The 20,762-nt window shown below is 43.5% G+C and overlaps 3 protein-coding genes across 4 annotated transcripts in view; 1 reads left to right on the plus strand and 2 right to left on the minus strand.

Annotated features, from left to right (window-relative positions):
• The window catches only part of LOC108105534 (40S ribosomal protein S12, mitochondrial), a 36,566-nt gene extending 35,247 nt beyond the window's left edge, over nucleotides 1-1,319 (minus strand). The window contains exon 1 of the mRNA XM_041818475.1: nucleotides 1,100-1,319. Coding sequence (XP_041674409.1) covers nucleotides 1,100-1,151 — 52 coding nt within the window. The 5' untranslated portion in view covers nucleotides 1,152-1,319. The remainder of the gene's footprint in view (nucleotides 1-1,099) is intronic.
• A 214-nt stretch (nucleotides 1,320-1,533) lies between these two features.
• Nucleotides 1,534-20,762, minus strand: part of LOC108105426 (interference hedgehog) — a 29,635-nt gene continuing 10,406 nt past the window's right edge. Inside the window, exons 2-9 of one of the 2 annotated variants that reach the window (XM_017211996.2) lie at nucleotides 14,376-14,487; nucleotides 8,439-9,675; nucleotides 7,904-8,075; nucleotides 4,275-4,976; nucleotides 4,027-4,209; nucleotides 3,802-3,968; nucleotides 3,258-3,578; nucleotides 1,534-3,007 (exon numbers count right to left, since the gene is read on the minus strand). In XM_017211996.2, coding sequence (XP_017067485.1) covers nucleotides 2,474-3,007; nucleotides 3,258-3,578; nucleotides 3,802-3,968; nucleotides 4,027-4,209; nucleotides 4,275-4,976; nucleotides 7,904-8,075; nucleotides 8,439-9,656 — 3,297 coding nt within the window. In that variant the 5' untranslated portion in view covers nucleotides 9,657-9,675; nucleotides 14,376-14,487 and the 3' untranslated portion in view covers nucleotides 1,534-2,473. The remainder of the gene's footprint in view (nucleotides 3,008-3,257; nucleotides 3,579-3,801; nucleotides 3,969-4,026; nucleotides 4,210-4,274; nucleotides 4,977-7,903; nucleotides 8,076-8,438; nucleotides 9,676-14,375; nucleotides 14,488-20,762) is intronic. The other variant, XM_017211995.2, reaches the window with a different exon arrangement.
• On the plus strand, nucleotides 5,160-7,834 carry LOC108105427 (regulatory protein zeste). Its single transcript, XM_017211997.2, has 3 exons — nucleotides 5,160-5,883; nucleotides 5,986-6,533; nucleotides 6,596-7,834. Exons 1-3 carry the CDS (start codon nucleotides 5,510-5,512, stop codon nucleotides 7,399-7,401), a joined length of 1,728 nt encoding a protein of 575 aa, XP_017067486.1. The 5' UTR covers nucleotides 5,160-5,509; the 3' UTR covers nucleotides 7,402-7,834.

The following is a 20,762-nucleotide window of genomic DNA, read 5'->3' on the forward strand; positions in this document are numbered from 1 at the left end:
TTCCAACCACAAATCTACAGAATCTAAAGCCTCAGTATCCCAAAACTCTATTCTTAAGCAGAAAGCTGGCCAGATATGCTTATGGAATCAGTATTTCTTTCCTACTCTAATTCGCGCAACAGCAGACTTCATGACTTGTATTTAGTAAGTGCAATATAACATTTAAAATAATTGCTAAAACTCCTTTTAATTTATAATTTTTAAAAATAATATATATACTAAATTACCATTACAGTAACTATGTCTCTCAAGCCTGGCATCACAATCCTTTTAATAATATATTTTATAAAAATCAAATACAAGTTGCTAAGAAGTAAGCGAAAGTGATCGATTGAAATCCCACATCAATATAAAGCACGACTGTACCCCGTCTAACAATGCGGACAACAGGGTCATTCCCATGGACAGTTGGTCAGTGATTGACAATGCCCGCTGGTGCTGGCCCTGGTTCTTTTGTCATACAGCTAATCTCTGTGAAAATCGAGAATAGTGCGGAATGGAGTCTGTGACCGGCGACAATAATTGCAGCCAAATGACGCGCATACCGGCGATCATAGTCCCGTCAAGCCTTTTGGCCAGAAACAATGCGACAACTGGGGAAGATCCAACGTTTCCAATTATAAATATGCCAAATGCCACACACAAGCGGCAGGTAATAATTTCCATATGCAGGATTGCCGGACAAACAAATCCGGGACCTTTTGTCCTCTGAACTGCGACCTTTTTTTGCGGTTGAACGTTTCTATTGTTCTTGCGCTTTCAGTTCATTTGTGGGGTGACAGGTTTTCAATTATTTTTACAATCAAAAGCGGGGGAGTTGTGGAATGTGCATGTGAAACTAGCTATGAAAATATTCGCAGGGAAAAAGTGAGACCGCCACGCGCTCTACAAAAAGAGTTGGAAATAACCAAATACAAAAGCAAGGGAAACACAAATACTAATGCACTTGCAGTTTGTTTGATTTTCCATATGAGGAAATGAAACTATTGCAAAGTTGTGGATTTCAAAGGGCCGGGTCCTTATATTAAGAGTTCATCCTCACGAAAACACTTAACAAGCTACAAAAGTACAGTTCTTAACTTATGCGCTTTTAACTTACCCCGGGATGTCAACTGTTTCGTAATGCCGAAAGTTTGCCGCAGGAAATTCATGTTGCCGGTGTTCTCTTACAGTTTGTCTGCTTGCAGTCTTGTAGTTAGACACTGTGGAGCTTGTAAATAAGCTTGTTTATCGCCTTTTTGTAACCAAATTTTCAAACTAATAAATATTCCAATTGCAATTAAATTCTAATGTGACAAAACAGCTGTTCTTTTACTTAGTGGTGGCACAAAACCGATATACACTCTAAGCGGTAGGTGTTTTTGCAAAGTATGGTTGGCGTATTTGCTAAAGGTTCGTGTTTTTGCTAAGCTATAAAATTACAGAATTCTCGTTACTTTTTAAAATCATTTAATTTTATTGATTATATTAAATCCCAATTATTTCCATATTTGCAAACTGAATTACCAGTATACAAAAACTACAGCTTGAACATTTTGAAGAACTTTCTTTTTTAATTTCAAAATTCGCATATGTACTTTTAAAACTTTGCAGTTTTTTAACTTAAAAATAAATTAGGATGTCTTGCGTGGGCTGTGTGCTTAATATACGATGTCGGGTGATTAGTGACATTTCGAAATGTATTGCATTAATGCTAGATAGTTGGTTTGCAGTTACAGTTAGTTAGGTTGCTAGTTAGAGTGCTTAATCTAATTGAACTAATCAATTCGAGTCGTTGACGCTTACACTGTAATAAATAAATAACACTATGCTAAATGGTTTAGTCGAGATGCAATTCAGCCCCCTGGGGTATGCACAGAACAATATAATTAAATTTATATGTAAAAAAATAAAAATTAATAATCCTACTGACTATCTGGCCGGCAGCGACAAGGAAAGAGTAAAATATTAATAATTATCAGCTCTTTTTCATATCAAATGTAATTGCTAGCAGGATTAGCGTTGAACGACTAAGCTCCTAAACGTTCTTATTAAATTGAATTAAATCAAATGAAATCAAACTTTAAATTGCATTAGCTTGTGATCTCTCTCTTTCTCTATAAATCGTTAAGAATTCATAAACATTTTTGGTTCTAGCGCAAAACTATCAAACAAACTAATTTTTTAGAAAAAAAATAATGGCGCAGACTTTCAACCCGAATCACTTATCTAATTTTAAAGACTAATTTTAGTTCTTAGCCAAAATAATTTGCCAAATTGATTGGCCTTTGGAAAACTAAACAGTACCGAGTGCCTTAAAAACTAATATTCGAGTGTTTATAACTGCTCTGCCGGCCTGGTCTATGAATAACCATAATAATACACGCCAAGTTTAGGCTCCTTAATCGTAGTTGAAGCTGTCTGTTTTCGGGGAACTGTTTTTGCTTGTGGCATAGTCTAGTGGTCCTCCTTGTTCTGCTCCTTCTTCAAGCCATCACACCTCAATACTGTTCAGGCTGCCCGACGAGATGTTGTCAGTGTGGCTGCCAAGTCTCGTCCTTTTGATCATGGCCCTGTTGGGCATCGGAGATCTCTGAACTCTGGGACTCCCTGGCACAATAGGTATGCCCACCAGACCGCCCGCATGGCCGGGATGGTGGTGCAGATGCTGGTGGTGCGGTGGCAGGTTGTTGTTGTTGTGGTGGCTCAAATTCAGATTAAGATTGCTGTGGCTATTATGCACCTGACTGCCTGATGTACGGCGCTGTCTCCTCAAGGAGGGAATCCTTGTTGGCGTCGGTGTGCCTTCCTCCAGATGGTAACCTCCTGGCTGCTGGTGTCCCCTTCCACTGCGCTCCATCATTGGCGACGGTTGGTGCGTTGGTGCCTGTTGATAGTAGGCTGAGTGCGGAGGCACCGGCGGCGGTTGTTGGTGGTATTCCAATCGCTTGTGCATCAAAGTGGGAGTGCCAGGCGGATGATACGGCTGCGCGTGATGCAGTCCATTCTGGTGCAGGCCAGAGTTGGTCTGTGGAATTTACAAAAAATTTATTATTAGGATAAACTGGGGAAGTCGTTTCTTTCTCATGGGTGAATGAATGGCAATGTGGACAAAACAATCGCGACTGGGGGTTGGCTTTTCCTGTTAACGGATGAGGACAAATAATAGCACAAGGATTGAATATTAATATAGAAATATCATATGGTAGATGATCATTTAAATTAATATTAAGTCCCATCCGTGTGCTTTTACTATAGACCTCAACCTCAACGCTTACTTGGCCAGCGTTGTTAGCTGGTTTCTTGGGTAGCGGGGGCAGTGGCTTGCTGGGCGCCTCCAACACCGGATTCGGCGGCTCCTTTTGCGGATCCTTCTGGTGAAGATTCAGCTTGATTGCCTCGTCGCAGGCCTCTAATGTTTCGCAGGAGGACGAGGCAACCGCCGGCATTCCCTTGTCGTCTTCGTTCCCGTCATCATCCTGCTGTTCTACTGCGTTCGGTTGTTCCAGGGCCAGATCCCGAGCAATGCATTTGCCATTGCCATTTCCATTTCCGTTCGCCAGCGGAGGCAAGAAGCGCAGCTCCATCACGTTGCGGTTCTGGAACATTGGACGCTCAATTGGCAGGCGAATCTCGACGAGATTTGGCAGAATAACCAAGCGAAAGAGACAGAGACAGCGAGAGAGAGGGCAAGCGAGACAGAGATACCACATTCGGAGGGGTGATAATATTTTGAATTTTGACCAACCAACCAGCGAAAAGTTTTGGATGAAGCTGTGTGAAAAGTGGGCTCAATTTTAGTCCCGAAAGTGTATGGTTTACCTTATCAGATGCCGTTTCCTGAGCCAGCGGATTAGGTGTGATATTCATACGGGGTATTACTCCATTCAGGCGCCTCACATCCCCACTTTTGTGGTGTCCACCCACTCCCAAGACGGCGGAAGTCACAAAGTCCGCTTGGATGTGCTCCAATTGCGGTTTGTTCTCATCTGTAGATAGACAAAGAATATTAATTAAGGCCCTTTCTGTTATAGTGTCTACACTTACCTTCCGGCTGGGTGTTTTCTCGCCTCTTCAGACACAAGCAAACCACTAAAGAGGCAATGAGAAGTAATATACCTCCGCCAGCAGCTCCTGCAATCACTGGATACATGGAGTTGTGCTGCTGTTCCGCGGTTTTATTGGCAGGCGCTGGAGTTGATGGGGAAGAAGCAGTATGCTCATTGGCTTCTAGAAAGATAAAAATAATATCGTTAATGTGAATTCAGAAAAGGCGAAAATACTAGGTAACTTACTTTTGGTCCTTGCTTGTAGGATATCACTGAACTCGGAGGCTGCATCGGAATTAAAGGACTGCAATTTGAATTCATAGGCGGTTCCTGGACGAAGGAGATCTATTTTGAAGCTCCTGCTTCTACCACCATCCACTGTGGCCTTCATATATTCCGCCGCCGAGTCAGCGGGTCTGTAGTAGGCATAATATCCGTCTATTTCCTCACTCTGTCCCGTGGAAATCAGGGACCAATGGAGCACCACTGCGGACTCGGAAAAAGTCTCCACCTCGCGAAGTTCTGGCACTGGTAAATTAGACTTGGCACTTCCATTTTGTAGGAAGAACTTGATGGAAGTATTTCCCTCCTTGTTATCGTTATTCGAATATACGGCGACGATCCGGAAACGATAGAATTTTCCGGCGGTCAATCCTGTTACGGAGGAGGTGAAGTTTTTGGACGGATTGCCCACCTCATATACTCGATCCCTGTTCCGCTGCCGCCAATGATTATTTCCCGACCCGGAGGCATAGTTATTGCCGTAAGGAATATTATCGCTAGTCGTTTGCCAGTTTTCCCGCCGATTTTTTCCGTCGCCCAAACGACGATATTGTACCTTGAAGAAGGTAATCTGAAGTCCAGAGTTCTGGGGCACACTCCAACGGAGCATTACGGATTCGTCTGACAATCGGGTGACATTGGGTCTCGATGGCGGCACCATGAGGGCTGCAATTACGAAATTTGTATTAAATTTTATTATCGGATTGTTTTCTGAGTTTGACTCCCTGATTTAATCTATCTAGCGTTACCAGACCAACAGAAATCGATAACTTTGATATTGTAGTGTTACCGCATTACTATTAATCATTTGGTCGATATGTTCGTACAATAACGCCTCCTGATATCGATAACCATCTTGTTTTTGTATTTTTCTGTACTCGAGTGAAAATGTGTGCGTGCTAGCGATTTATTAATTGAGCCGCAACTCGGGTGTCCCGTTAAACGGACTAATACAAATTTTATCTATTAAATAATAACAAATCGTATAGAGTATAGTGCAATATTTTATTAGGGCCGTATGTGGAGTGCAATAGAAAGCGAGACGGCGACAAAAAAGACTCACACTGACGCACACTAACACACGGGCGCGCGCGCTAGTGCGTCTGTGTGTGTGCGTGTGTAGTGGCTTTGTGTGTATAAGTGTATAGAGCGAAGAGGAAGCACCAAGAACTCAAGTGAAAAACTCAAAACAAACTCAAATGTCGTCCCAGGGCGAAGGGGGTGGGCCAGGAAATGGCGTCGGTGGAGGGGGTGGTGCTGGGTCGGATGGAGGCGGAAATGCAGGACAAAGTTCCACTGGAAGTGCCACTGTGGTGGTCACCAATGGAGGTAACTCGTCCGCCAAAAATCAGTTGCCTCTCACCCCGCGTTTCACTGCCGAGGAAAAAGAAGTCCTGTACACCCTATTTCATTTACACGAAGAAGTCATTGATATAAAGCACCGCAAGAAGCAGCGCAACAAGTATTCCGTCCGGGAAACGTGGGATAAGATTGTCAAAGACTTCAATTCTCATCCGCATGTGAGCGCCATGAGGAATATCAAGCAGATCCAGAAGTTCTGGTTGAACTCCAGGTGCGTGCTTTTTTTATTTATGAAACATTGATTATTGTCGCGAACATAAAGAATAAGGGTTTCGATTGACTGTGTCTGATGATTTTTTATTTTGTTCCCCAGACTCCGGAAACAGTACCCGTACAGAGACAGCTCCTCTAATCTTAGCTCTGGCAGCGCTAAGATTAGTACCGTATCCGTGGCTGTCGCTTCGGCGGTGCCCCAACAGCAGCAGCAACAACAGCAGCAGCACCACCAGCAACACGACGGGGTAAAGGTGGAGCCAGAGTACCAAATCAGCCCTGATGCCTCCGAACACAATCCCCAAGCGGACACCTTCGACGAGATCGAGATGGATGGCAACGATGTGAGCGAGATCGACGAGGATCCCATGGAGCAGCAGCAGCAGCAGCAGGAAGCCCAAGCTCAAGCGCAAGCGCAGGCACAAGCACAGGCCCAAGTTCAATCCGCTGCCGCCGAGATGCAAAAGATTCAACAGGCCAATGCGGTCGCAGTTGCGGCGGCAAATGCCACCATGATCAACACCCACCAGATCAACGTGGACCAGATAAGTGCAGAGAAACTTACCCTAAACGATTTGCTTCACTTCAAGACAGCGCGACCCCGTGAGGAAATCATCCTGCAAATCAAGCATCCATCAGAGGCTACTGGTGAGATAATACGCCCTTTGTTTAAGAATCGATTTTTTAGTAAAACTATTTTCCTTTCTTAGCCACCCAGATCCACACTATACCCTCCCAGGCGCAGCAGCATCCAATGGCCACTATAACCGCCGGTGGCTACAATCAGCAGATCATCAGCGAGATCAAACCGCAGCAAATCACTTTGGCCCAATATCAGGCTCAACAACAACAGCAGGCCCAGGCGCAGGCACAGGCCCAAGCACAAGCTCAGGCACAAGCCCAAGCTCAGGCCCAACAGCTCGCTCAGCAGCAACTGGCAGCCGCTCAACATCAGCAGCTGGCCGCTGCCGTCCAAGTGCATCACCAGCAACAGCAGCAACAACAGGCAGCAGTTGCCGTTCAGCAGCAACAACAGGCAGCAGCGGCAGCGGCGGCAGTCAAGATGCAGCTTACTGCCGCCACGCCCACGTTCACTTTTAGCGCCCTGCCCACAGTAACGGCGGCAACGACAGTGCCTACAGCGGTTCCAGTGCCTGTTGCCACAGCCGCTTCGGCTTCTGGGAACTCAGCGGCGGTCAACACATCAACAGCCTCTTCCGTGAGTATCAACAACACTAGCCTGGGCGGAGTAGGAGGCAACGGAGCCTCCAGTTCATCCTCTGCAGCAGCCGACAGTTTTGAGGAGCGAATGAACTATTTCAAGATCCGCGAGGCAGAACTGCGCTGCAAGGAGCAGCAGCTGTCTACAGAAGCCAAGCGCATCGAGCTCAACAAGGCGCAGGATGAACTGAAATACATGAAGGAAGTACATCGACTGCGAGTCGAGGAGCTAAAGATGAAGATACGCATCCTGCAGAAGGAGGAGGAACAGCTACGCAAGTGCTCTAATTCATGAGATCTGGAGGACATTAGCGATGCCGAAGAGGAGGAAGAGGACGCGGATGCCTACTTGGATCGCTTCACCCCTGGGGGCTTTTAGTTTTTTAGTCTTAGCTCTAAAACTATCATCTACTCCTATCCTGAATCCCCATTCCCTAACTCCACATCCCACTTTACATACACATTTTTGTTTAGGTTTTTTTTTCTAGTTGTCGCGGGGCGGGGGACACCGGTGCGACTTAAGTCCACCGCTGGCCAGGATTACCGACTAAGCCATCACTAATTGTAAATCGCAATCAATCAATTATACACACACACACACATACACACACACAAAACACACAGTAATGGTGGGCGTGGCCAGCTAATCCACGATGAAAACTTATTAGGATCGATTAAAAAACAAATTATTTCTTAACAAATTATTGATTTTAAAGTATGAATAAAAATTGTAAGATATTCGAAATTTTTGTGGTTTCATTCCTATCCAAAAACTATTATCAATGTTTTGCACTCACCTTTGTACTTCCGCCTCCCGCCCTTGTTTTTGGAACCACCAGATGGTGTCGACGAGGATCCCATTCCACTGTTCGATTCATGAGCAGGCCACATAGGAACTCCGCCTAGTGGCTCGTCATCCTCGCCGGTGATTTCCAGAGGATTTACTCGCAGTGTGTTGGCCTCGCTAGTCTGTTGGAGATTTAATTTGGTTAGATTGAACGATTTGGTTTATTACGATCCCCAATAATGGTTTTTACTCCATTTTTCTCCTCAAGACGACAGTATTGTGTCCATAACTAAGCCAATAATGACGCAAATATGGTATGTCATGCCTCGTTGAGTTTGATTTTTAAATCCTAGTCGATATGTATTTTCACTTTGAAATGCCAAATTTTTTCCGGAAAATTTACGTACTCCTAATTTGTTAGTATACAAAGCCAAAATGTCGAATTACGAAATGTTAAACCTCGTTGAGATTGTAATTTAATTCCCAATCGAAGGCATTTAAGTCTAGAAATATTAGTTTTTGTCGTAAGTCTACTCCAAACTTACCTCTCCAAGAATGTTCTTCGCGAAGCACTGTACCACTCCGGCGTGCCTCTTTTGCACTCGCTGCAGATGTAGGCTCCGATTGTCCACCACGGCTTCCGGATCCTTGGAGGCATCCTCCCCGTTTATGAGCCAGTAAATATCCGGCTGGGGATTCCCCGAGGCTGAGCAGTCCAACAGCAAGGAATTACTTTCGTTTGTCAGCGTGGCAGCTGGCCCTCTCAAGATCGTTGGACGTTGTAGGACACTCAATTTGATGGTGTGGTCGATGGGCGGAGCGATTCCATTGTCCAACATGCAGATATAAGAACCCTGATCCTCGGGCTTCAGATCTGTGATCTGCAATCCATATGGCAGGATTTTGCTCCTATTATTATAGATGCCCACCACATTGGGACTACTCCAAATAACTCGGGGTCGGGGGGATCCAACTCCAGGACACTCGAGCACAACAGTTTCCCCGGGACGAGCTGAATATTCGGTGGGTGGTCGTTGTAGAAAGTACGGTGGTGTTCTATCGGTGTAGTCCACCCTCAATTCAATTGCCTGGGGAAGCCTCAGTTCATCTCCTGTTATGGAATTTGTGGCCACACATGTGTAGTTGCCCGCATCCTTGCCGGTTACTGTATCCAAAACTAGTGCTCCCGCAGCTCCAGGCAGCAATTCCGACTGTGGCAGCTTCTTGCCGTTTCTGTAGAAACTCCAAATTGCTGGTGGATTTGATATAACGCTGCCACAACGGATGAGCAGGCAGTTCTTGGGCGCTACACTCCAGCGAATGGATCCCCTAGATCCCACGGATCCCTGACCGCCATCTAATGCAATAGAAACTAGGGCCAGGCGGGCGGGCGTAGAAGCCAATGCACCGGGACCAAACCAAGCCACACACTGATAGTCTCCCGCCGTCTGGGCACTGACATAGATCCGCAGTCTCCAGGCAAGACCTTCACTTCCGCTAGTCACATTGTAACCAGCCGAAGGCCTAAGATATTGATAAGATTCGAAGGATCCGCTGCGCTTAAACCTCCACTCCAAGCGATCCGGCTTAAGATTAAGTTCGCACTCGAAGACCACCTCATCTCCTTTGGGAGCCACCGCTGATTCGGGGGACCTCTCGAACAGAATACCCAACGTTCCTGGAGAGGAACCACTATCGTTGGCATTGATAGTTAAGATACTGATGGCCAATAAAATGGCCAAAACAAGCCTAGTTGCAGCCATCTCTGTAGCAGGTCCAAATCTGATAAGAGAAAGTAAAGTTAAGAAACGATTTTAATGAATAGAGCAGATTTGGTTTTGATCTTCAAGATGTATATGAAGGGTGTTAGATTTCTGGATATTAATTAAGGATTTTAATTTAATCAGATGCAGAATTCTTAAGGCAGTAAAATGACTTCATTACCCCAACCTCATTCTCGACGCTTGAGAGATCTCTGACCATTTGATTTGCGAGGAATGCGACAGTGTCTTGGGCCGTACTGTACTGGGTCGTACAACCTGCTCCTTTTGCTGCTGCTGCTGCTGCTGCTACTGCTCCAACTCCTACAAAAAGGGGCGTGGCAACGGAAGCAGTCGGGCCAGGCAATGTGCCATTTAAACTGGAGCTTCAGCACCGCGGACCCAAGGACTCGTCGTCCCAGGCCCAGATTGTTAATGGCGTGTCATTATTATGAGCTGCTCTGCCCTGTTTTTAACAAAGGGGCAGGGAACAAGAACGAAGGATGGAGTTCAAGAACGGGTTGGACGAGCGTCTGGCCTGCGACAGTTTGGGGGCTCTCGATTTGAAATTTAAACGACGCCACAACACAAAAGCGCGCGCGGAATTCCAGGAAAACGGCCGCCCAGTCGTTAGGCATCCACCACGGTCCTGCCCCCTGGTTACTACTCCTCCTGCATTTCGAATCCTCGCTTTTGCACAGATAAAAAAAAAACATATCGACATACTCGGGGCACTAATTATTAAGGTACATTAATATTGATGAAACTTTTTTGATAGTTCAGTAGTTTCGAAGCATTGGTGGTTAGAAAGCTACCAACTTGATGAAACATTCTTTTTTGAAAATGAAACGAAGAATCGTTAAACTGATCAAGAAATCATATAGAATTTCTTCCTGTGCATCAGACACTGCAGCGAAACTCCTGACGCACATAAATCGCAAAGCGGCTCCCATTTGATAGTCATTATTGGTCCGAAGGCGCGTGCAGCTGCCGATGTTGCTGTTGTGCTCCCGATGTTGCTGTTGCTGTTGCTGTTGCTGTTACTGTTGCAGATGTTGCTGCTGGTGGTGGCCACTTGTTAACCCAAGGAGCAAACCGGACTGCCTACACACGAGCAAGCAGCAAAAGCAACAGCAACAGCAACACGGAGTCGAAAACCAGCTCGACGCTGATTTAAAACATCTGACAACAAAAGTAAAGCGCGAAATTGACGCAGGTTCCAGTGCCTGCCCCTTCAGCAATCCGCATCCGCATCCACTTTTTGCTGCTGCTGGTGCCGATGTTGCTGGTTGCGTGTGTTGAAAATTAATGCGCATTCCTGGGCCAACAGCAACACAGGCTGAAAAACCCCACAAAAGACTTAAAACTGAACCAGAGGAAATGAATGGGGAGCGCTGCAAAAATCCATAAAAAAAAAACTGGAAAAAGAGTCAACAAACCAGCAGAACGAAGAAGTCTGCGACAGATGCGCGCTGCATTAGCCCACACAGAAAGAAAATTTGAACAAAAAAATTTAGCTAAATTATCGCACTAAATAGGAAAGAAGGATTAATGGATTAACATTGCTCTGAAATAGCAAGCACCAGGAAGAGGTCTTTTCCAAGGTGGACAAATTAGGTTTTATGAAAATGACATAGCAAGATGGTGTTGGAATTTGACTAAGGGATTTACCTCAAATTCTTTACCTAGAGGCACTCTCTTGCTATTGCTCCTAATTCAAAGTGTATCAAACTGATGGCGACCTTGCACCTGCTTAGATTTATAGGCAGACATAGCTGCCACTGTAAACAGTTAACCATTGTGGGGAAAATTGGTTTAGGCATTTTTATTTAAATTGCCAGGCCTTAACAAGACAACCATTGTTGCATGGCTGGCAACATGTTGCTGCTGTGTAAACTATTTTAACTATAATCAAACATTGATTGCCTTTCATTGACAGCACGCGATTTGGCCTCAGATGCAGAGAGACTGCAACTAGCAATAAGCACCTATTAGTTGCCTGTTAATGGGCAACATGTTGCTGCTGTGAAAATTGCAAGGCAAAACACATGTGCCAGTACAATTAGGCGATTGTTTCTGGTCACAAAGAATACAGTGTTCGAAATGCCATAACTAGTGGGATTATGAAACGGCAGCAACATGTTGCTGGTTGCCACAAGCAACAGTTGCTAGACGCTAGTTGTAGTTGCTACGAGCAGCAAGCAGATGTTGCTGCCATGCATTATTCACCAACCAGCCAAATATGGCCAATGATCTTGGATCGCTGTTTATGGCTGTTGCTGTCGTCAGCTGGCAATGTTGCTGCTGTTGCTGCTGTTGCTGTTGTTGCAGCTGTTGGCAGCACAATTAATTGGTTGTTTGTTTTCGGGCCAGAAGTTAATTTGATTAGCCACGGACAACGACAGTCTCCTTTTGTTGACTCATTTGCCGATCTATTCACGGACATCAGAAGGCGCGACTAAGAAGGGTTATTAATCAAAGCGGGATGCCAAATTAAAAGGCATTAATTAATGGCAAATAAATATGTTAAGCGACGTCTCCATCTCCATCATAAAGAACTATCACCAGCGGTACACTGGGGAAAAGTAACTCCATTTTCTATATTGCAAAATGATTTATGGCTATCACTATTAGAAAGGCTAAGTTTTTCCCCCCAACTAATGACCCAAAAGCATTTTGCTTCACTCAAATTAAATGACAGGCATTTTCGGAGGGTCTTTCTTCAAGTTTAGATCTAGAATTACTAGATAGGGACATATTAATCTGTCGCTGTTCTTAGCAGAATCAGCAATCTTGATTAAGTCTTTCGCCCCTTTGTTTGGCTCTGTAACATGAGAAATTTATACATTCCAATGGCTTTTTTTCGTGGTGTACTATCTTAGTCGCTGTCTGTTTGCCTGTCAGAAATTAGCATAAAACTGTTAGAAAAGACATTCGGCGTTGGGCTGGGCGTGGCGTACCGTCTTTGAGACAATTGAATTGAATAGCGGAAGAGAGAAGAGTCTTCAGATCTTGAGCGGGTCTCAGGTCTCAGGTCTCAAGTCTCAGGTCTCAGGTCTGAGACCGTGTGTAAGTTCATTAAATAAGTTCGAAGCGTAACGAAGCAAGATCCACAGTGGTGGTTAAATTTATCTATATGAATTGGCGTTGTCATAAGCGATACCCCTTTCCCCATCCCTTGCACTTGGCCATTAGCAGCGGCAGTTAACAGCTTGTAAAACACTAACACCTGCTACAAGTTGTCGTTGTTTTGTGGTTACTAACGTACACTGCTACACTGGGTTCAATAAAACCTGAGAGCCAGTTCATCATCATCATCGTCATCGTCATTGCGATCATCAGCAACAGTTGCTGGCAGAAAAGGAGCAATAGAAAGACCCACGAACTACAAAATCCCCAATCACAGTGGCAGATGATTAAGACAGACCCATCGCGGCGGTCTATTGAATTCCGCGAGAGAAAATTATGGTCTACTTATTGGGACAGAAGTTTATGCAGTGTCACCCTCAGAAGTCATCTTCACGATGCTTCGCTTTACACATAATTAATGTGGCATTATCTTGGGTTTAACTTTAAACTACATTTCCCTCAAGTCGGTCATATTATTATAGAAGCTTATTAAAATCACATGTCATGGCTTTAATACAATTTAAAGCCTGCCCATTACTCGGCTTTTGTCATGGTCATTCCCTTCAGAACACTGTTCACTGCGGCGGGTCCCCACTGTTCACACACACACACTCACACACACTGGCGGAAGATATCGGCGAAAATTCTTGAGCAATGGAACCTGTTTTGCCAGCCGGAGAAGCAGAAGCAGCTGAAATCTTCTTTTGAGCGCGACCGGAACCGGAGCCCAAAAACAAGATGCCAAGCCACACACACACACACACTCACACACCAGTATCCACCAAGCCCAATACACACGCACAGGGAGAGAGGGAGACAACAGGAGCGCTGTGACGCCCAAAGTGGGGCCCCTTAAGACTCTTTCTGAGATGAACAAGTGGCGTCCAAAGTGGATGATGAACTTCGAAAGCTTCGAAAGGCTTGTATATCGTGTTACCCCTAGGTTTGTAAAATGATTTTCTCACAGTGCATGGCCTTCTTGGAGGGCAGGTTAAGCGCCAGGGCGGTGGCGCAGAAGGTGAAGAAACTCGCATGTAAACGAGTTCGAAATCTGCATTCCACCGGACAGGCAACAGGATTTTCTACTGCGACCAAAAGGAGGATGATCATCATCGTGATGATCTTCGAGATCATAATGGTCCCAATGATGAAGAAGCTGGTGGGTTTGCCCCACCTGTTTCTGTTGCAATTCTTGCTTGGAACGAAATGAAAATGCATGGGATGGCTTGGGATGGCTCTGGATGGCATAGAATGGAATGAGCTGAGCTGCGATAGGATTGTATGAGGAGACAACCTCGCAACCTCTTTCCTCCTGATGGGTCCAATATATTTTTTCAGCGAGTGCGTGGGTCCCAAAAACGATTTGTATGGGCTAGGAGCCAAGAAGAAGAGCACCAAAAAGAACGTTTTTAGTTCAGAACTCGAGTCGGGCGGGGTTATATGGGAGCGGAATCGAAGCTGCACGCCCACTAACTGAAGTTTTTAGGGGATCGGGGTAAAAATGGTTATGCGATCATATAGTATATTGTGTATTCTCCACTCGAGTTGCGTGGGCGCCGCCGCGTTCAGGATTAAGATTAGCAGTTTAGTTACCTTTTGTACTCGGCGTCACTCGCTAATCCTTCCGTCTCTTTCTTTTCAGTATTCCCGTCTCTTGTTCAGTCGGATCTGTTGCTTCTTTAGAACTGCATTCTGCTGCTGTCGCCTGTAAATAAGCCGGAGAACGTATAAATATGGGTATAGGTATGGGTAAGGCTATGGCTATGGCTATGGCTATGGATACACATAAATATTGAAAATAGACGACACTTTTAATGAATTTCAAAATAATTGAGGCCTAAAGTGGCACAAAAAGCTCGGCGACAAGCAAATAAATGCGAAGCCTATAAATAAACCTCAAAACTGGGAGAGTGGATGGGTGAAAAAAGAGCTGACACGTGCGTGTGAACGGCACTAGAAGAAGATATTTGGCTTGCTCAAACTCTTTTTTTGGTATAAACACTTTCAAAAAAAACTAAATCTATTAGCTTTATACGCAAAAAAGGAAGCAAAAACCATGTGCGATCACCTAAAAAGACTAACAAATTCAATTTAATCGGAAGCCATAAAACTAAATCCCCCTAGCGAGTACCCCTCGTACCTGGGGCTAAACCGAAAACTCCTCTTTAGTGTTTGCCTGTCCATTTAAAAAGACATAAAACTAAGACCAAGACTGAGAACACAGAAATTCCCAAGCGAACAAATGTCATAAATATTCCGAAAATACAAAATTCCGAAGCGAGTGGCTAAAAATTATGCCAAAAAGCAGATAAATAATAACGAAAGGAGCGCGACGGGCGGTGGAGTCTCTCGATTTCCATCCAATACGTTTTAATTAATTTATGCGATTCCCTCGCTTTTCTCTGGAACTTCGCCCACCCACCCACACATGCAGTTGTTGGGCCATAATTTTTGTAGAATTTTTGAAAAGTCGCCAAGTCGAACAGGGCCCCAATAAAAACAAAAACAAAAGCAAAAACAAAAAGCTAACAAGAAACAAAAGCTAAAAATGTGAAAGAGAACAATAAAAATAAAACGAGCGCCACCCCAGAAAGCGGGTTTCGTGTGTGTGTGTTGGTGAGTGACAGTTGTCATTTTTCATAAATATTTTCCAATTTTCTAAAAGCCAAGTGAGAAATGAACGATGAAAACAGACACAAAACATAGAAATAAACTTGGAATGCCATTGGCAGATCCATTGGGGAATATTACGGCAGGTCTTCAGGTGGCGATCCCCCGATTTCCTCACAAATAATTTCATAACTTAAATGGCGCTTGTCCGTCATCATGGGGCGATAATGGTAGCAAATAGAATCAAGTTTGGTTCGTTATAAATAAATTCGGAATTTTATGTGTGTCGACTTAAGACTGCTTCTAAATTAATAGCTTTATCGTTTAATATTAAAAGTGACAACTCAATAAAGGCTAGTCAATTTGAATATTTGCACAAGCCAATGGCAGATTATAAAAATCAAAATTGAATCCCAAGTCACGGCAGATATCATATTTCGCATCAAAGATTTTGCAGAACTGACTGCATCTGAGCACAACAGCAACATGTTGCTGGGGGGCATTGCTGATGTTGCTGATGTCGCTGCTGCCGATGACTCACACTGGCTTCGGCTTTATTTGTCGGTCAGCAAATTAGAAATAGGTGCAACGGCAGCAAAGTAAGTGACAGCAGAGCTTTTTTACCTGACACCGGCATCTCGAGTATGTTGCAGATGTGCAACTGCTGCTGCCTCTTACTTTTGCCATAATTAATGTGCAATTTCTCGGGTCTTTTTTTTTTGCCTTTTCCCTTTTCCACATTGGATGTCACTATTATTAGCCGCCCTGCAGCCAACGACATTTGAGCCAATTTTCCCGCTGCTCGCATTCCACGGGTGAAAGCCATCGACATCCCATTCCCATTTCAATTTACGTCCACATTCACATTCACATTTCACAGCAATACGCGCCATTCTGCCAAATGCAAAATGCAGAAACAGAGTCTCATATAAAAATAAGAAACAACAGTCAGGGATAAAGGAACGACTAGTCAAATACCCTGGAAAAGTATGCTTTTTTGCAAGAGTTTCTTTATAAAAGGCATCCATACTGGTTTTTCCTATTTGATACTTAGCTTCAGAAGTACCTTTGTTACTATAACTTTTATTTTGTTTATATAACTAGGTATATATGTTAAGTAAGTAAGTAAAAACTGGTGCCAACCTAACAACAACAGGGTACCCTGCTCAAAGCATGCTTGCAGAGCATGCTTCAAAATTTATGCGTTGCCTGATTTGAGGGGGAAGTCTGGGCTTTGGGATCTGGAATGGGAATGGGGTAAGGGGAACTGGGGCTTTCGATGGCTCGGATGGGTGGCTCGAGTCCAGTTTTGAATATCGTTCAATTTGCGATCTCCCTCTCTCACTGTCTCTCTTCTGGTCTGGGTCTGGCTTTCTGCGGTCAGCATTCCTTGTTTTCCTTTCCTGCTTTTTTGGCTCATGGCAAGTCTTATCCATTTTCGATTGCCTCCAGAGTCCCGCGGCCTCCTCATTTGCATGCCTATTATAAATTTTTCAAATACTTGTCTTGGGCTGCCCTCGTTGTTTTTTTTATGGCCCACCATGTTTAGTGATTGCTATCTTTGTCATTGTTGTTTTTGGGCTTGCTGTTGTTGTTCTCGTTGTAGTTGTTGTTGTTGTTGTTGCTGGGGCTCGGGCTCTTTCATTGCAATTTATTTGATTTTCATTGCATTAAGTTTTTTGCGCCGTCTCACTCTTTGCTTTTGTTTTCCTGCTGGTGCGTTGCCATAATTTGTTGTCTCTTTTCTGGCCTGCCTCGATTCTGATCTTGGAATTTCAATTTGCGTTTCGTTTTCTGGCTTTTGCGCAACTCCCCACTGTCTCTGTCTGTCTGTCCTGGTTTTTTGGTCTTTCGGTCTTTTGGTCTTCTGGTTTTCCACCTAACAAGCTTGTCGAGCCATTTATCATAAACATTCGTCAGCTGGCCCACGCCCCTCGGGAAATTCCTGCCCCGTCATTAAGATATTTTTGTTTTTTAGGCTTTTTCATCTCTATTTCCATGTCGCCCTGCAGCTAGGTTAAAATGCCGGCCTCAGAGGTTACCAAGTGATCTGGCTGGCCCTCTCTTTCACAAGTCATCTGCATCTACACTGGCAGAACACTCTTCTACAGTATGTACCATCTAGATGTTTGCGAGATGGTAAGATTTAAGTATCTTGAAATATTTCTCAGCTCCACAAAACATTCGTTCTTTAAGCTGTGCTTCTTTTTTTGATTAAGTTAGAGATATAAACCCCATAAACCCCATTTCTTTCAAAACTCATAGTCCTGAGTTTTGCCCCAAAATATTTAGAATTCTTCCCATAGCAAAGCCAATATTGGTCGGAATACGGAATGTCATACATCACTGAAATCGTAATTAAAATTCCAAACGAACTGTATTCACACTTTAAAATGTCAAATATTTGCCGTTTTCCGCAAATTTTTATAATGTTACCCCTTACAGAAAAATAATAAATTTGTTAAAAATTCAAACTCACAAAATCCTCAAACCAATGATGAGGAAAGTTTGTATTGGTCGAAAGCAGCTCAAATCTGTCTTTATATTAGCTCTCAGCCTTCTTTTGACCAAGTTGTGGTATAAACCCAATAAAATCTATGATAATTTTCTATCTAAATGCATAATCCTGATTTTGGGCCCAAAATATCAAGAATACTTCCTATAACAAAGCCAATAATTGTCGGAATGTCGAATGTCATATCTCGTTGAACTCGTAATTAAATTTCCAATCGAACTGTGTCCCCACCTCAAAAAGTAACATTTTTGCCATTTTTCTTAAATTTTGATGATGTTACCCCTTACAGAAAATGCAAAAAATGGTTAAAAATTAAAACTCCCAAGATCATCAATCGAATGATAAGGAAAGTTTGTTTTGGTCGAAAGCTGCTCAAAACAGTCTTTGGGTTAGCTCTGAGCCTTGTTTTGGCTAAGATATAGGCATAACACCGATAAGAAATAGTACCATTATCTGCCAAAACTCATAATTCTGATTGTTGCCTGAAAGTAATCTGAATTATTCTCATGACAAAGCCAATAATGGTCGGAATATGGAATGTCATACATCACTGAATTCGTAATAAAAATTCTAAACAAACTGTATTCGCACTTTAAAATGTCAAAATGTGGCCATTTTTCGAGAAAATTATGATGTTAACCCTTATCGAAAATGCGAAAGTGGCTTACTCCCATTTTTCTCCCCAAGACGACAGTATTTTGCTCATAACTTGGCCAATAATGGTCGGAATATGGAATGTATTACCTCATTGAGTTTGTTTTTTAAATCCTAGTCGAACTGCATTCACACTTTAAAATGTCAAAATTTGGCCATTTTTCTCAAAAAAAGATCATAAAATGCATAATTTGGTTAGCTTACGTTTTTCTTCTTAAAAACCCATATTTTGGCCAAAACTAGAGATCGTTTCTTATATTTATTTCACCTTCACCTTCTTCGCACTCTAATTTTTCTGGCGGTGCATTTCAAGCAGTATACATCCAACCTTTTGCGACCGCTTTACGAGCCGCTTTTCCTCGGAGTTGAGTTACATGTGGGCGCCCTAATGGTCAGAGATTAGATTTTCCCCATTTTCACCGCATTCCCTTCCTGGCCGCCCCTTTGCTTCTCCTTCGACTAATGAGTCTCTTAAGCTTTTCCGCCCACACAGGCTCTGGCAAATTGCGCAAATTAATATGAAATTCATCAACGGGAAAATATCAACTAATTTGGCGGCAAACAGGAAATGCAAGACTCTCGCATGTGGGGCAAACGAATAAAAAATTGTATCTCTTTTTTCGCACGACAAAAACGCCCAGGCAGACCGAAAAAAAACGAAACTATATTAAAAAATAAGGCAGCAGCACACCTTGTGCTTCCCTCTCTTACACTCATGGTAATTTTTGATCATATTCTGGCGCTGTTTTTGTTTTTGTTTTTCTGTTTTTTTGCTGGGTTGGCGGTTGGCAGGCGGCCACAAAAGTTGCCGCTTTTCCCATTCGTTTTCCATTTTCATTTTGCCACTAGCCGGGTGGCATCTAAATTGGCCCACATTTGGCTGCCTTTTCAATTTTCTTCTCGGTTTTCCCTCGGTTTCCCATGCAGCACAGTGATCGTCAGCAAATTGGATTTGGGCCTTTGGAGTGGGAAAATTGGGGATTGCTGAAGGATTTTTAATTGAAAATATCAAAAGGTAATGTTGAAAATGTCAATCACTAATATTTTCTAAGATTCCTATGTTCGAGTTTAGTTTGAAAACCTAATTTAAACATGGGTTGGGCCGACTTAAGATTGCTTCCTCTTTTCCATTTCGGACACCTTAATTTACGTCAGAATTTTCGCCTAAGCTTTGTTCGTCTTTTTGTTTTGAGGTAATTTAAAACGCGAGCCAACTTCTTCGATTACCTGCGGGCTAAACAATGGTCACCACTTCCCATTGTTGGCCTGCCCCGTGCTTTGGACCCTCTTCTCTAGCGACTCCCTTAATATGTTCATTAATTTTAATTATGCATAAATAGTCGGTGTCAGAAGAACAAGGGAACAACGAAAAACGAGAATAAAATTACCGAAAAATTTAAGAAATAAACATCACGCATAAAATTTGATACCAGATACGAGCAATATTGAAATATATAGGGAGTGGCACTTTTTGGTTTCGCTGTAAGGCACGCGATTCGGCAAAAACGGCGAAACTGCCAGGGGAAAGAAGCCAGCCAACTGTCGTGGTGTTGCCTAGCGACTAACAGATACCCTCTGTTTTTTAACGGGCTTGCAATTTTGGATAATTATCTTTGGAATATTCATTCTTGGTTAAAAGATGAGTTAAGTTACATGCTAAACTATGAGAAAAAGGGAGTTGCAAATTACTTTAATTTTGTTAACTCCTTGATGGACATCCAATACATTTACCCCATTTCGTACCCCTTGAAACTGAAGGCGCACAGCAAAGTCTGAATCTGCCCACTCACTCACTTGGAAAAAAGGAACGTGCAGCGGTGTTGGGTTACAATTTCATTTCATAAATTTTGCGAGGCTCCAGTTCTTGCACACTTTTTCCCTCGTCGTATATTGGTTGACTGAGACTGAGACTGAGACTGAAATGCAAGCTTCCCGGCGGGAATTTCGTCATCGATGATGGCCAGTCGAAAATTGATGTTGGCAAAATAAACTCAGAGATCTCACAACAGCTCAATTGGTCTGGCCAAAAATAAACAAAACGTGCAATCAACAACGAAGAGATGCGAATTAATTATGCAATTAAGCACGCGCTGTCGCTGTCGCGTTACTGAATGCCGCTTGCCGCTTTTGTCGCACGAATAACCATCAAGCAAAAGGCATTACAATAAATTACAGGGGTTAATGTGGGGGTGTTATGGGTT

This window comes from Drosophila eugracilis, unplaced genomic scaffold (assembly GCF_018153835.1).
Source record: "Drosophila eugracilis isolate 14026-0451.02 unplaced genomic scaffold, ASM1815383v1 contig_2167, whole genome shotgun sequence".
Taxonomy (NCBI): Eukaryota; Metazoa; Arthropoda; class Insecta; order Diptera; family Drosophilidae; genus Drosophila; species Drosophila eugracilis.

Bases quoted from the DNA above. Each gene is read 5' to 3' on its own strand.
- LOC108105427 (XM_017211997.2), top strand. From the start codon at position 5,510: ATGTCGTCCCAGGGCGAAGGGGGTGGGCCAGGAAATGGCGTCGGTGGA. The intron at 5,884-5,985 runs GTGCGTGCTTTT...TTTGTTCCCCAG, and splicing joins AAGTTCTGGTTGAACTCCAG to ACTCCGGAAACAGTACCCGT. The intron at 6,534-6,595 runs GTGAGATAATAC...TTCCTTTCTTAG, and splicing joins GCATCCATCAGAGGCTACTG to CCACCCAGATCCACACTATA.